This window comes from Giraffa tippelskirchi, chromosome 13, assembly GCF_054371585.1.
Source record: "Giraffa tippelskirchi isolate mGirTip1 chromosome 13, T2T-mGirTip1v1.2.pri, whole genome shotgun sequence".
NCBI lineage: Eukaryota > Metazoa > Chordata > Mammalia > Artiodactyla > Giraffidae > Giraffa > Giraffa tippelskirchi.
Window position 1 is genome coordinate 104456257 of NC_137287.1, and position 16607 is coordinate 104472863.

General features: G+C 45.5%; 1 protein-coding gene across 2 annotated transcripts; it reads left to right on the forward strand.

Moving 5' to 3' along the window:
* The first annotated feature begins 359 nt into the window (after nt 1-359).
* On the forward strand, nt 360-14662 carry LOC145531311 (short palate, lung and nasal epithelium carcinoma-associated protein 2A-like). Of its 2 annotated transcripts, XR_014072354.1 has the most exons (11): nt 360-528; nt 4477-4622; nt 5428-5579; nt 6801-6963; nt 8287-8394; nt 9579-9728; nt 11210-11372; nt 11856-11949; nt 12950-13013; nt 13881-13959; nt 14526-14662. XR_014072354.1 is itself a non-coding variant. In XM_081553413.1 (10 exons), exons 1-9 carry the CDS (start codon nt 445-447, stop codon nt 13916-13918), a joined length of 999 nt encoding a protein of 332 aa, XP_081409539.1. In that variant the 5' UTR covers nt 360-444; the 3' UTR covers nt 13919-13959; nt 14526-14662. The 2 variants fall into 2 exon arrangements, 1 of the variants encoding a protein (XP_081409539.1); XM_081553413.1 differs by lacking the exon at nt 11210-11372.
* Nucleotides 14663-16607: the final 1945 nt, after the last annotated feature.

Genomic DNA, 16607 nt, shown 5'->3' on the forward strand with positions numbered 1-16607 from the left:
CCTGCAAGGGAAACTGAGGCTTATGAGGAAGTACACCTGCCAAGGGCTATACATCATCACACAAGGGAGCCAGAATTTGTGGACACTGGTATACTGGAGGTCTGAGCCCATTTTACCTTATTCAGTCTTTACTGCACACAAAAAGAAGAAATGCAGTAGCCATTGCTTAAGCATTAAGCATATTGAGTGCTTTGTCTTCTTGGTCTTCTCCTAACCCTCTGGGGTAGGACCATGAATAGATGGGAAACCTGAGGTGGAGGGAGTGAAGTGACCAGACAATAGAAACAACTGTCATCATCATTTCATCATTGGTGTTACCGCATATCAGGGGCCTACCTCATGCTCAGCCCTTCATACACATCCCACTGCATCTTCACCGCACACCTGGAGGAGAATCCCATCTTTAGTCCCATTTCACACACAGGGGACCTGAGGCTCAGGGAGATGAAGCTCCTTGTCCAGACTGCACATCTTGTAACAAGAGAAGAGATAGGATTTGAACACAGCTGGCACAGCACTGAAGCCAGGGTATGAGCACCCTGGTCCCCTTTTAATTTCCATTTAGTCACCGGGATCCAAGTACAGGTTGTCTCGCCATTTTACAATGAGACACCTGAAGCCTTGGGCCAACACCAGGTCTGAGCTCACTACATCACACTCAGTCCCCTGGACTGTGTTCCTGAGTCAGGAAAACTCTCTTCACAAGATTTCGGCACAGTCCTCAGCTCTGTGCCCACAACCAGGGGAAGAGGGGCCTTAGATGTTTGCAGAACTGGGCACAGACAGTCTAGGAGGGTGGTAAACTGATGGGTCCAAGGCTCTGCTGGATGGGTTCCTCAACATCCAAGCCCCAGTCTTTGTCACCTGCTCTGTGCTCTGATGGCAGGACCACAGTCAGCATGAGGAACACTAGCTCCCCAAGCCTCCAGCCCTACCCCTATTCTGCCCTGGCCAGGTTCATGTCCAGGACAGGCTTACAGATTCCTACTGAGAAACAGGTGGATGAACTGAAGAGAAAACCCTGGATGACCCAGAGATCTCTACTCGTGCTTTAAGTCTGATGTCAGTGAGCACCCATCTGTGATTCCTTGACTGGGTGTTCCGGGTTGACATAGGCCCAATGCACCAGGCGTTACAACCAAATCAAACAGCAGAGGTCAAGGAATAAACAGGTTATTCAAGCCCAAAGACGCTCCTGCCAAACCAGCTGTCCTCAATGTGATCTGGGTGAAAGATCTTTCCCTGGTGACTCAAATGCTGGGTCTTGTCCTTGTGACACCAGGGTGTCACCTCTCTTCCCTGAACCTGTTTCCTCAGCTGGAAAATGGGGCTTCAAATCTCCTCAGGGGGTTGTTGTGAGCACCAGTGGTGAAAGTGGACCTTCAGTGCCAAGCCCAGGGCCAGCCATCCGCCTGCCCCTCCTGGGTGCTGTACACTGTGGCCAAAGAGTGTGACTCACTGCTGCCCCCAGAGGATGAGAGCTAGAACAGCCAGTCTTAGTGGGAGAGGATGCAGAACTGCGTGTACTCTCCAGCTCTGCCCCTTCCCATCTGTGTGACCTCGGGCATCCTGCCCTTCTGAGCCTCACGTTCCTCAGCTGGGAAATGGGGGTGGTAACACCCACTGTGTGGTTTCTGAAAAGGTGAAACAAGATGAAGCAGGATAAGTACATTGGGTTGTGAGGGTCATGTCTAGGCAGAGCTGAGGTTCCAGAGGATGGCATGGGGGTCACAGCTCACAGAACTCAAGGGAGAAAGTACCTTTGAGCCATCTAGTCCAGTTACTTCCATTTCTGTCAGCCACCCTGGAGCCCCGACCCTAAGTACCTAGGGAGGGGCTCAGGCATCTATAATTTAAGGAAATTTATTAGGTGGTTTTGGTTAGTCTTTTTTTTTCCTCTAAGGCTATTGCCTAAAGTAGAAGATGTCAACAAAACCAAACAAAAAAAATATGAAATGAAAGAGGAAAGTAAGTGGGGTTCAAATCATTTTGAACCCTTGGATGTAGTCTTGGATGAATCTTTCTCCTTCTCTGGGCCACAAGCTCCCAAGACTTTTCAGCCAGGAGGTTAAACTGATGAATTCTAAGATTTTCTGAGGCTTTGATGTCTGTTATGTTTCCAGTGTGGTCGTTTGACCCTCGAGTAGTCATCAGAAAGGAGGAAGCAGATGTGAGTCTACAACAGTGCTGAGTCAGGACTTACTGTGGGTTTGAACAGCAGGACCCAAATCACACTGGTTTCAACAAAAATAAAAGATAGGGAGGGAGAAATGTATTTGAACTGGAAAGTCTAGGGCACAGAGGACATCAGGTATAGCTGGATCCAGGCACTGAAAGGATACAGTGTCCATTTCCCTTTTTATGGCTTCATTTTCTAGTGAACTTTGCCACATAATTGTATCTTAATTATATCTTTGAGGACAAAAGCAAACCTAGGCAATCTGTGGAGACCCACGGCCCAGGTCTCCCGCTTTGCAGGTGGATTCTTTACCATCTGAGCCAGCAGGGAAGTCCCTTTTGTGGGCAGTGAGTTCTTGTCACCAGAATTCTGGTAACATGGTTTCCACGTTTCTCTTAAAGTACTCCTAATGTTAGGGTGTAATTGTAGGTGTCTTCTTCATGAATCTGGTGCATGCTGTCTCGTTCTTGCAGGTGTGCATACATGAATGTTGAAAGTGCATGTCTCCATATGTGTAAGTATTAATATGCTTGTTCAAGAGTTGCACACACACTGTAGGGAGTAGAGGACAGAGGACCTCAGAAAGAAGGGAGACATGGTTTTTCTCCACTTTGGTAGATTTAGTCTAGTGTGCACTAGACTGGAGGGTCCCCCAAAGGCTTTAGCAGATGGGGGACATTGATCATGTGGTGAAGTTCTGTCGTCATGTGAATTGGAGCCAGTGAACCTCTAAAGGAGTGAGTCACCATGAGAACATGGTTCCTTAGAAAGTAGGAACTTGTGTGCCAGCCCCAGACCCACCACTAGGGATCAAGCACATCTAGTTAATTTCACCTCAAAGCTCAGGCATGAGAGGAGGCTGACATCAGTACAAGAAGCTGGCTTTGTCTTAGGTGTGGCCCCTGATAAGAAACAGCACCAGCCACTGTGACTCCAGGAGGCCATGGCCAGATGGAGGTGGGATCTTGGGAGGCAGGGAGGTTGAGAAAAGGGAAGAGGCAGGAAGCCTGGGGGAACCATGTTTCCATGTGGCAGCCAGACTCAGGGAGAAAGAAAAGCTGGGAAGAAGAGTCATACAAATGTACAACAATGGTTTTTGTAGAGACTAAGGAAGTTTAGAATCACAGCTCAGAGTCACATCAATTCACATAGGATCTTAGCAGTCATCGGTCAAGTTTCTGAGCATTTCTGGTGATGGGACCCTTACCATCTTCCTAGAGAGTGGAAAGCTTGATAGGATACTCCAGGAAGGCTTGGAGCATTCTAGAGCCAGGTCAGGCTCTTGGGGACCCACACGAGAGGAAAGCCCCAGAGCAAAGGATGGTAACAAGTTGCTGAGGGCAGAGAACAAGGGGAAAAAATTCAAATGATGATAATTTGCTATGAAAGAAGCCAAAAAGAAGATGAGTCGAGGGGAAAGGGATGGACCACCTTAGGTGAACAGTCACAGAGTTTTTGAGGTGATATCGAGAGCCAGTGACAGCTAGGGAGAGTTCTGGGAAGAGGAAATGGTCTGTGCAGAGTCCCAAAGCAGCAAAGAGGCTTGAATCTTTCTAGAATAGAAGGAAGACAGTAGTGGCCATGGAGGGAGAGGTAGATGGTTTGGAGTGGCAGTGAGCAGACGACACAGGGACCATGATGAGGACTTTGGGTTTACACTGAATGAGACCCCTCTGACTGCTACATTGAGAGTAGAGGGGTTGGAGGCTAGTGTGCAGAGGGAGACCGCAGACTAGGGAGTCCCACAAATGCTTTAGCAGAAGGTATTATGCAGGCAGATATTGTTGTCTCTCAGAGGGAACTCTACCATTGAAATGATTGGGTAGACTTTGGAGGGTGGTATTGAGCAATGCATCATTACAAACATCTGCCCTGAGGCTGGCTCCACTGTGAGGGATGTGGTGGAGAGCACTCAAAAATCAGAGAAGAGTTGGAAAAAATGACCTCACTAGTCCCTGACCCTGACTCCATGGGGCATAATTCTAGCACCATCTTTATGTCCATGTCTTACTGGGTGACCTCAAGCTGGTTGCTCTCCTTCTCTTGAACTGAGTTTCCAAATGATGACAAAATTAGGCTGGATGATCACTATGGGTCCTCCTATCACAATATTCTCCAATTCATCCATTCTCAGTCTTTACCCCAAACCCCACCTGCAATGGCCACTATCTTGGCAGCTGGAGGCTCCATGAGAACCTGCTCTTAGTCTTGGCACAGAGTCCTCTCCATATCCACCCACTTCAATTCAAGCATCCTAGGTGACCTTTGCATTGGAAATCTCTCTCTGTTCACTTTAGGCAAGGATTATTTTCTTTGGAATCACCTTAAATGGCTCTGGACCCAGAGCTTTTTTCCAGGGGCAGCCTCCCACCCATCACCACAATATAAGGGCCATCACCACCCAGCAGAATTCCAGGAGACTGTGCAGGGGAGCAAGGATTTTGTAAGTATTTTCCTCCAAACCTGTGATTGGTGGGCTTCCACCTTAATGTCACCCCACATGGAGATCTTCAGAAGGCTCTGGGGCCAAGAGGCAGAGGGATAGGGCCACATGAATTAGCTAATATTGTCAATATAGCAAATTAAGAAATCAATTATATTAGGAGAAGTTTCAAACTGGTGAGCAATGTGGGGTCATGATGTGGTGCCCATTTATGTGTTCATAATTTTATTCTGCAAACCTTTATTTTGTTGTAGTGTATTAGGTGCATGTTTTTCACTATCAGTTGGGAATTCACAAAGTTACAGTCCCTATCTAAGGAGTTCACAGCCTAGTGAGAAAGGAGGCAAGTCATCACTAATTGTACCAAGGATTCTGATCAGAGAACGAAGGCAACAAGATGGTAGAGTGGGGTCCCCTGACCTAGACCCTGGGAAGGGGCCTAGAGTGGGCTTTATAGAGGATATTATGTCTTACTGAAGCTAGAGACTCAGCAAGAAATGACTTGTATAAAAATGCAAACAAGAGGGAAATATTCCAGGCAGAGAAGCCAGAAAATGCAAATGACCTCTGTGTAAAGAGCATTGACCTGGAGTCAAGCATGACTTTTCAAATACTATATCCTCGACTCAGTGGTTGTGTATCTGTAAGTAAGTTGCTCTTGATTTTTAACCTGGGCTGCCCATCTGTAAGAGAGGAGATAACATCTATCTTCAAGGACTGTTGGGTGTAAGAGTGATACGTGCTCATTAAATATCCCATTTCCCTATCGGTAATTCTCACTCTTGTTCCTCCCATGACTATCTAGGTGTCAGGACAAGATGTTTCAACTTTGGAGACTTGTTCTCTTGTGTGGCCTGCTCACTGGGACTTCAGCATCTCTTCTTGACAATGATGTTGTGAGAGAGCTGCAATCTGCTCTTAAAAAAGAACTTGAGACTGATGACAGTGCATCTGAATGTGAGTCAGCAAGAGGGATGATCAGTGGCACCTATTTCTCTAATTTTGAAAAAATTCACTCACTTTTTCATCTTTTATTTGTCATTTACATATTTTAAATTTAATATTTTATTTCTATTTGCAGCATATTCTTCTGTTGGGTCATTCAGTCTTCTTGGTGATTTGTATTACCTAATTGGAAATTAATCCCTATCAAACCTAGGTAGGCTTAAAACTACCCGCCTTTCCAGTTAGTCATATAGCTTTTAAATTCTGATTTCCTAAAAGAACTTGGCCTTCTCATTTTCTGGAAACATTACCAGCACACTTACAAACATTCTTTACAGGAGAAACTAACTTCTGAAAATCACTGCCTTTAAACCTTGCCAGGACTTAGGGAACCTTCAAAAATATACTTTCCAGTTTCATTGCTGATAAAACTGAGCTCAGAAACTGAGTTTCTGAATCAAGTTCACCTAGTAAGTTATAGGACCAGATGTAGTTTCCATCTCTGTTTGCATCATTATAATTAGGTGATACTGTTTGTTGCAGAGCCAAGTAGCACTACTATGATTACATATCTTTTCCTGAAGCCATTTGCTTTTCCTTGAGCTAGTTATTGCCTGTTTCTCATTTGACTTACTTTCAAAACATACATTCTTAATTCTTTCCAAATGTGCCATTCTACATCTACCATCACTCCATCAAATCCCTTTAACTCTGAAGGACCCCCATTAGGACACTCTGTATTTCTTCTCCTGTATAAGTCATTTCTTTCTAGGCCTGCAGCAAGACTGTTCCAGGGGCTCCTATTTGCCACTTTCATGAGCTGGAGCCATAATTTTTCCTTGATTCTAGATTTTCCATTTCTTAGTTTATTCCAAATTTATTTCATCTGTTTGAGTATTTCATTAGAGCTTCACTATTAGAAGTTGGTGTTCAATCAATATCTATTGCCTGCAAAGTAGATTGATTGCTTTTTTGATGAATGATGAGTATACGTTAGTATGAAGGCAGCATAGAAGGAACAAGGTCTTCTAGCTGTGGGACTTTAGGTCCATATCTTAACCTTTTGATCTTTTATTTCCTCATATGAAAGTGAAGATAATAGTAATACCTACTTTATGGAGTTGTTGTAAAGACTGAGTGAAATAACAGAGGCAAACAGTCTCATTTAGTGCCTGGTACATAGGAGCTGCTTCATAAGTTGTGTATCACACTAAATGGAGATCGCTTTTACAGCTGTCCTTGAGAAAGTGAAGGCTGATTTTGAGTCGCTCCAGGATTTCACATGTTTGGAGATGACCACTGTGAAGGAGGTACTTGCTGAGAAGACTCAGGAAGATGAGATCTTGTTGGACAATGACAGTACTAAGAATCTTCAACTACTTGTCAGATGTTTACGGTGAGTTGGTGTTGAGTTCACATTGAAGTTCTTTGTTCCAAAAGAGAATACATATCTTTGGGGAGGTAAGTTTAAGATCAAAGACAGAAAAGTAAAAAAAAAAAAAACCGAAAAACCTTGTACATCCCTGAGAGTGGAACTGGTGAGAGGCCAGCTCTTCTAGAGTTTGGGAAAATTAGAGGCAGGACTGCAGGACCTATCAAGGCTCTTAAATGTCTAGGCTTGCTTTCTTATCACGTGGTTTCAGGTTCAGGATGAAAGTTCTCTTCACCCTCGTCTCTACCTGTTTGCTGGTACCTAAAGTTGCTTTTCCAAGGAATAAAACTTTTCTTCCCTGAATATAGCTGAGTATAAAAGTCTGAATGACCTCAGGACAGAGGAAACTAGAATTTATACCATATACGTGGCCCCATACATGAAGTCTGGGAGCCAAGCAGTTCTGACTTCAAAATCTGGCTCTGCTAAAAAAGAATGAAATAATGCCGTTTGCAGCAACAAATGGAAGGATGTAGAGATGATCATACTAAGTGCAGTCAGAGAAAGACAAATATTACATGATATCACTTATATGTGGAATCTAAAAGATGATTCTGTGAACTTATACAAAACAGAAACAGACTGGTGGACATAAAAAAAAACAACTTATGGCTACCAAAAGGGAAAGCAGTATGGGAGATAAATTAGGGGTTTGGCATAAACATATATACACTGCTGTATATGAAGTAGACAACCAACAAAGAACCTACTATAGAACACAGGGAACCATGCTCAACATTTTGTAACCACCTATAAGGGGAAAAATATGAAATGAAAAGTATCTCTATCTCTACCTATATATACCTATATCTATATCCATCTATTGGAGAAGGAAAAGGCAACCCACTCAAGTAGTCTTGCCTGGAGAATCAAGAGGAGCCTGGTGGACAGAGGAGCCTGGTTGCCTACAGTCCATAAGGTCGCAAAGAGTCAGACACAACTGAAGCGACTAGCACACACATATATCTATCTATATCTATCTATCTATCTATATGAATCACTTTGCTGTATACCTATAACTAACACAACACTGTAAAGCAGCTATAATTTTTTAAGAAACCAAATTCTGACTCTGGCACATATTCACCCTGGAGTCTTGGGGGAATTACAGCTGTCTCCTGCCATGCCATCCAGTGGAGAGAATCCAACCTCTGAACTGGGCTGTCATGAAGACCAAAGCAGGAAAAGTCAGTCAGGCTCTAATGCTAAGCATGAGACTGGCATAGAGAAGAGCCCAGCAATGGCTGCTATGAGGAATGACAAGGGTGAATTGTGGTTTTCGCACAGGTTGACAATCAGGAGCATCAGCATCGGGAATATCACATTCCAAGGGACTCCTGAAGGCACAGGCATTAACCTGAGTATCTACATCACCGCTAAGGTCACCCTGACCCTGTGAGTATTGGTTAGAACCTGAGGTTTGAGAGATGCAGTGTGGTATGCCACTAGATCTCCAATCTGGCATCAGGTACCTTTCCATGCTTCTGACTTGGTCTCCCAATCTGTAGAAGAAGGAGACCTTTCCAGGTCTAAGGGCTTCCTTGGTGGCTCCATATGGTAAAGAATCTGCCTGCAACGTGGAAGACCTGGGTTCAATCCCTGGGTTGGAAGGATCCCTTTGAGAAGGAAATGGCTACCCACTCCAGCATTCTTGGGCTGCCCTGATGGCTCAGAGGGTGGATCCCCTGGAAAAGGAAGTGGCTACCAACTCCAGCATTCTTTCCTGGAGAATTCCATGGACAGAGGAGCCTGGTGGGTTATGGTCCATGGGCTCGCAAAGAGTCAAACACACCTGAAATCTTTACATTTAAAATGTTCTAAGAAACATTGGCCACGACCAATCTTTTTGTTAAAAAATCCTCCATGAAATACATGTCCAAAACCATCATGCTTATCTAATTATACGCTTAAAAACTGAGAAGATCGAACATCTATAACTCTTTGGTAAAGTTTCCCGCAGTGTCACTTTGTCTCTCAAGATTCTCTTTAAGTGACAGTAACCAGTATGGGCCACATAGTATTGTGCAGTATGTAATGAAGAGCATAGGAAATTTATATGGAAACTATAATTTTTAAGTGTTTTAATTACTTTAACGATACAAAGAGATAAAATGAAGATGTGTAGAAGAGTCTTTATCAATTAAATGCACTATGATTTCATCATTTACTAGCTATGAGATCTTGGGGGATAGTTACTTAACCTCTCTATACCAAGCGTTTCCACATTCTGAAAATATAGTAATTTTCTGTCATGGGAGTGCAGTCATGATTAAACGGATTAATCCAGGTAAAATACTTTTGTTTGAAATACCTAACACAGAATGTGTGCTAAAGTAATGTGGACTATTATATTTATTTTAATCATCAGTGTAACACGGCATAGAAATTTCACATGAGAGAAACCCTTGTAGCCAGGAGAAGAAAAAACTAATATGAGAATGTAGATTCCATAAAGATATACAGACAATATTGACATTGTCCATAGACATTCCATATAATGTCCTCAGAGAAAGGGACCCAATTGAGCAACAAGAAGGGACTTCTCCACTTCTGTTCACTGTGAATCTTATTCCCTACAGGCCTCGGTTGGGTGCGGTTGTTGACCTGACCCTCAACTTTGTCCTACAGACAAGTATCACCTTTAAAATTGATGAAGCTGGTGCCTTCGTGGTGGTCATGGGAGAATGCACCTACACACCAGCCAAGATCTTACTCCCCTTCGTGAACAGGTCAGGCCCACACATCTCAGCAGAGCGGGACCCTCAGAGGAGCTGGAACCCCTAATTTCAGCCCTATTCCTATATCTGGGAGGGAGCAGGATATGAAAAAGTGAAAAAGAGGTGAAACTCTGGAGACAAGCTAGCTTTGCCACTAACTTAAGGTTTTATCATCATTTTAGCTCTAGGAGCTCCAGTGTTCATTTTCAAACTGAGGATGGTAGTAATACCTAATTCACAGGCTACTGTGTTGACCAAATGAGAAATGCAAGTGTTTAGCATACAGCCTGGCACTATGCTCTCAGTAATAATAATATCCACGTTGACTTTCTGTCTCTCGGTTCTTCCCCTAACTGAGACAGGAGTGGTGACCTCTCCAGCCATAACTGTGAATTTGCATATTTCACCTCTCAGCGTTATCTGTTTTTGCGTCATGCTTTTTGAAGCTCTGTTGTTAGATGCTTGCACATTTAGATTGCTATGTCTACTTGAAGAACTGACCCTTCTCATATTATATAATGTCCCTCAATAATAATAATAATTATAATAATAATAATTCACTGTGTTTACCTTCTTGCCTCTAGTTAGGAGGGGCAAGAGTAGAAAATGCCTACCACGGGCTCTAATTTCAAATTATCTCCAAATCATCCTCCACACACTGGGAAATTCCCAAAATGAGATCTTGAAAACTGAATCCTCTCCTTTTAAATCACTGATTTCTGGTAACATACCAAATCTACATCTTAAATTGTGTGCTTGAAAGAGCATGTTTAGCCCAGGGAAGAAGGTGGAGGGAGAAGGGCTGACCTTGGTCATGGTTGGGCAAGGATAAATAGTCTGGATGCTGATGGCTGGGGCAGGTTGGCCTTGGCAATGAACCAGGCTGAGCCATGAGTAGAGGTCAATCCATCGTGCCTCAACAAGGGATCTGATCACAGGTTGCCTAAAGACCCTCAGAATCAAAAATAGGCCCTGAAGCCTATGATCGCTTGGAAAAACTGAGATGTAAGTCCAAATGCCTGATCCTTTCTAGACACTGCCTCACCTATAGTGCCAGAGAAATCATCCTGCCTTCTGGGGCTCAGTGACCGCATCTGTAAAATGGCATTCCACTCTGCTGCTCCAAACCCTCTGGGGGCTTTTCTCTCCACTTGGGGTAAAATCCCAAGCCCTCCTCAGGGCCATCTAGACTAACTGATCTGGATCCACCCTCATATCACTGTACTCTCCCCCTTGCCACTCTGCCCTAGACACACTAGCTTTTGTGCTGAGCCTCAAACAAACTCCTTCCACCTCGAGACCTGTGCACAGGCTGTTCTGGACACCAAGTACACTTATCCCCCATCCCATTTCAATGTACTTCTCATCATTCAGGGCCTAAAACAAGGTTCCTCCTCTTCACTCTTATAAGAATCTGCGCTTGCCCTTCTGAATACCTTCCGCAAGTTGTCATTATATATTTAATTGTAGGTTTATTTCACTTATTCCCTCAGCCAAAAATGTGCTGAGCACATCCTCCACGCCAGGCAGTCACCATTCTGAGCTCTGGAGACTGTATTGGTGACTTCAGGTAAAGAAGTTGCTCTCCTGGAGCTTATTCTCTTGAGGGAATGACAAACAGACAAGCATTCAGTCCAACAATAAACAACCCACAAGGTAAATGTCGGATGGCAACCATCTGTGGGCAGAGCACCACACTTAACAAAGCGCAATGATACAAAGCCCTCCCTTAGGCAGCAGTCAGGGAGGGCTGCCCTGAGGAGGTGACAGTTATGCTGGGGGCTGAAGGTGGGAAGGAGCCAGCCTTAGCCACACGTATTTCATATTGAGTTACCAGACTGGGAGCTGCTTGTGCTTTGTTTATCCCTGTGTCCCCAGTCTTGCTTCCTGGCATATATGGTTGTTGCTATATAAATATGTGCTGAATGAATGAGTGGAAGGATGGATACATGGATGGATGGATGAAGTCTCATGGTTGTGATGGGACTCTCATGAGCTGCTGGTCAGTCATGTGGTTCTAAGTGATGATTCCTCTGAGTAGAAGCTCAAGTCACCTGACTTCAAGGTACTCCACCATGTCCCGCCCTCTTCCCACTGCGCCTCCTTGGCTGCCCTGCCAACTTCACTGGTCTTTATCAGTTCCATCTCCAGCCTCACTGGACTGATCAGCGATATCAAAAAGACTGTGACCACACTGGTGAATGAGGTGGAGGCCTACATAGTGCAGTACGTGGTGAGTACCTCACTTCTGGCAGCTCAGAGCCAGGCCAGGTGGGGAGCAGGTTCTGACATTCCCTGGGTGGGCTGTACTCTTTGGGAGCCTTCCCTTCTGAGGTGCCCAGTTTCCTTTGGGCTGTCAGCTGCTGCTCACCTCCTTCTCTCAGCCTGGTGTGGGAAGAAGGGGAGGAGGGATCTGATATTAGCTGAAATCACTGGGTTCCAATTGACATCATATACCATACCCATGTACTGCCAGTAGGCTTTTTAGCAATGTTTTTCTTTATTGAATACAATTCTATTTAATTTATTTAAATATAAAAAGTACACATACCATAAGATTCCTGTGCATAATATGCAAACCACATGTACCATGTGCCAGAAATGATTCTAAACTCTGGAATTTGGCTGGGAATTGCAGTTTATGGGGGAAAAATTCCTCCAAAAGCCTCTGTGATTTACTGAACTGGAGGGTCACTGCTCAAGCTGTGGTTCTCAGAACAGCAGCACTGACCTCATCTGGACACTTGTTAGACATGCAGATTCACAGGTCCTATCCCAGATCTGCTGACTCAAGAATTTGCATTTTCACAAGATACCTGGGGATTGTATACACAAAATTATGGGAAACACTTCTCTATGGTTTCCAGGTCCTCATTTGACTGCTTAAAATTCCAAAGTTCCAAAGGTCAAGGTTTCTAAGAGCATAACATTCTGGAATGTTAAAAGTCTAGATTCTTAAGGTTCTAATCTTCTGAAGCTTTGGGATTCTAGTGTTCTCTGGCTCTCAGATTTGGGCCTTCTAGGTTTCCACTGTTATAGATTCCTAAGGGTCAGAAGTTCTGAGGTCCCGAGTAGTGAGCAACCACCTGCAAGTGGTTGGCAGGGTGCTCCCAGTGGATAATGATCAGTCTTCTTTCTCTCCTGTCTCTCCTCTCCCACCTCCCCATCCCAACTGCCCTCCTCTTTCCATCTCTCACTGTGTCTCTCTCTCCCTGGTGTCCTGTGACCCTCAGCTGTGTCCAAGAATCCGCACTGTCATCAGCTCCTTGAATGAGAATTTGGTTAAGAACCTCAATGGTAAGTCACAGCCTGGGGAAGCAATGGGGGCTCCCTCTGCAGCCTTCCAAGGGGCAAGCACCCTGTTCTGTGCCTGCTCAACAGGCAGGTCTGTCAGGGGACACTGGAGAAGTTCAGGATCTTTTGTCCTGAGCAAGTTAGGAGAGCGTGGCTAGGGGGACGGAGTGCCTGCAGACTGAGGGCTTCTACTGTCCTCCTTTCTCAACTGAGGAATCAGCTGCACAGAATGATGCGAGAAAGAAGACGGGCCAGATCTGGGTTCAAATCCTGGATTTGTTCTTAGAAACTGTGGGGTCTTGGTCAACTGGTTCCACTTCTTTGATCCTTGGGTTCCTCAGAGATGAAAGATTGTAAACACTGCCGAGTGGATGAGTGGATTTAAATAAAAGCCAGAAAGAGCCTAATATCCCATACTCATTGTTACTGAACACTGCCCCTTCCCTTTACCTTCTTATGAGGAGTTGTGGCTTCACCCCCAGCCCCTGAGGGTCTTCCTTGTCCTGGGTCTCTGACATGACTGGGGTTGCTGGGGCTGTGGGACAACAGAAATGGGGTGAGTAACAGTGTCAGGGTCCTGGAGGTGGTCCTTCTAGAAAATAGCCACAGGCCCAGTAACCTGGGCCATAGCTCTGTGCTTCATATACATCATCTCATTGTATTCTTTCAAGAACACTGTGGAGTGGGTACTATTATCATACTCATTTTACAGATGAACAAACTGAGGGTCAGAGAGACAGAGGGACATGCAAGAGATCCCATGGCTTCCAAGTCTGACCTGCTGGAGGGTGGCAGCCACTGGGATCTAGTTTCTATTAAGCTATATCCAGATCTGGAGCCTGAGAACTGCTACTGATTTTGTTCCATCAGATATACTTCACGAAACCGCACAACCAATCATAAACTGAAGAGGACAGATGAGGAAAACTTCTTCAATGCCCGCCTGCTGGTGAGGACTGGGCTTGGGGCCCTAGGCTGAGGGAGGAGGAGAGACCCCCACAGGGAACTATGAAGAAGGAAAAGCAAGGCTTGGCTTCTCTTCTTTCTCTAGTAGCAGACTGAGCCCTGATCTTGGTCACAGACTGAGTCCTGACCCTTAATCACACCCAGATTGTGTTTGATTCTGGTCCTTGACTGAGCCCAGAATGCAATCAGATTGAAGTTTAACTCCGGTTGTTTACTGAGCCCTGACACTGGCCACAGATAGACACACGACCTGTATCTCAGTCTGATCCCTGATCCTGATCATATGTTGAGCCCTGAACCCTGGCTCCTCGAGGCCCTGATCAGTCTTTTCACGTCAGCCGTTGTTGCTAAGTTGAGGGGGTTGAAAGAGTGAGGGGATGGGGAGTGTTCAGTTCCAGGTGCCAGAGAAAGACCCCAAACCACAGGCGCCAGTCCCTCCAGAGCCGCAGGAGCTGGTAAGGGCCCTGGGGTGTCCATGCCTCACACTGGGGTCTCCTTCCAGATTGATTCCCAGGGTCTTGACTGAATCTCTGTACCATCTCCCTCTAGGATGGTCGGTGCTGCCACCATTCCCCTGGAGGGACAACTGAGCCCAGTCAAGGACACCTCTTAGATACTCCTCCTCGCAATCAGGACACTTTATGCTCATCACCCTCCACCCCCAGCAATAAAAAGGCATTTCTGCACCTCCTGTGTGGCCCGTGGCATTCTTTCCACTGGGATTTGGGGGGAGGTGAGGTATAGGCAATCAGGGCATCAGAGACCTGGATCTGAAGCTGGAAGGGACATTTGGGATTATCTAGCTGCAACTTCTTGTCTTACAAAGGGAAATCCTTAGGCCCAGGATGGTCAAGAAAGTGACCTGAGGTCACATAGAGACAGCCTCACTCTGCTACCGCTATACCACCACCATGATGGAGGGCTGCCTTCACCAGCACACCTGACCTCATGAACTCACAATGCCCTTTTGCCAGGAGAATGGCTCTTGTCCCCATTGTACAGATGAGGAAACTGAGGCTCACAGAGGACAAATGACTCATCAACATTACAGGGTAGCAAGTAGCAGGGCTAGAATTTTAACCCATGTCCCTGGGAACCCTCGCTCAGAGAGGTGACGTCCCAGTTCCCTGCCCCCTGCAGATCCCATCATCCTGGCCCTGCTCTCTTCCGAGCAGGACTGATGAGGTCTTTTTGAGTCCGCTCTTCCTCCCTAACATGGAAACCCTCAATTTCCCCTTTGCCCTGGAGTGAGGAGCAAAGCACCCCTTACTCACAGCTGCATCACATGTGCAAAGGATTGACCAGGGTTGTCACATCAGGGTCCCCGAGTTTCTTCATTCCTGAAGGCCATCTGATTTTCCTGACAAAAGGCCCAGAGAAACTTTGCCCATTTTGCCATGGAGCCATCTCAGTAAGGGAAGGACCATTGTCATCCTCATTGGAGACTCAGGTTAAGAAAGCTCAGGGTCACACAGAGGCCTGTACCAGCAGCTACTTCACCCAAGGGATTTCTACTTGATGAATGCTGCCTAACAAGGTCAGATCACTTCAGGGAGTTCTTGAGCCCCTGGGGCTACATCCAGGGGCCTTCAATCAGCTTTCCTCAGCTCTGCTGAGTGGATTTTATTTCTGGCTGTGCTGGGGCTACCGACAAGGCATAGGGTGAAGGGTGGACAAACATGAACTTGAGTTACTTGGCCTCTACCCCTTGCTAGCTGTTTAATCTGAAGCAAGTTACTCTTAGAACCACAGTTCTCTCACCTGCCAAATAGAATGAACAGTAAAACTTCCTCAGTACACTGGTGTGAGTTTTATATCAGTCAATGACTGGAAAGTACTTAACCAGGGTCTGACATTGGTGAGCACAAGTCAGGCTCTACACAATCAGGCTCTGGAATTACTGTTAAACAGTGTTGAGAAACCACGTATTAAATCTTTATACACTGTATCTCATTAGATTCTCATTTTTACTGAGTGATGCAGTGAATGGTTCCTGGGGAATGTGAAGCAAGTGAATCTCCAAGAGGAGAGGTGAAATGACTTCTCCAGGGTCACACAGCTGGTCAGAGGCAAAGCTAGGTTGCATGTGAAGTAGGCCTCCTCCAGAGCTGGTTCTTCCCCTGCTGGCCATAGCAAAGGGATGAGAGTTTTCCTCTGTCTATACTTTGTGACAATCTCAACTCCCAGAACAGTACACAAGGAGGTCTCACAATTCAGGACTTCTCTTGAGCAGTAGCCCACTTGGGTCAGTGCTGAGTGTTTGTCCAGGTGATTCCATCCAGCTGGAACATACTTGCTTCTCTCTTTCCAGCTTCACAATTCTTCTCAGCCCTACGACTCTGTTCAGGAGCTGTCTCCTGGTAAGTGGGAGCCACTCCTCAACGTTTCCCTAACAAGGAGACCGTGTTTTCCAGCTGGTAGGTCTACCCGAGCCATCTTATCATCATTGTCCCATACAGAGAGAGGGCACAAGAAGTGTCAGTTCTCATGATTATGGTTTGCATTTTTTTAAATAATCTTTTTTCCCCATTTTTAGCACGTGGCAAGAATACACAGAAGACCTATACAAAAAAGATCTTCATGACCCAGATAACCACGATGGTGTGATCACTCACCTAGAGCCAGACGTCC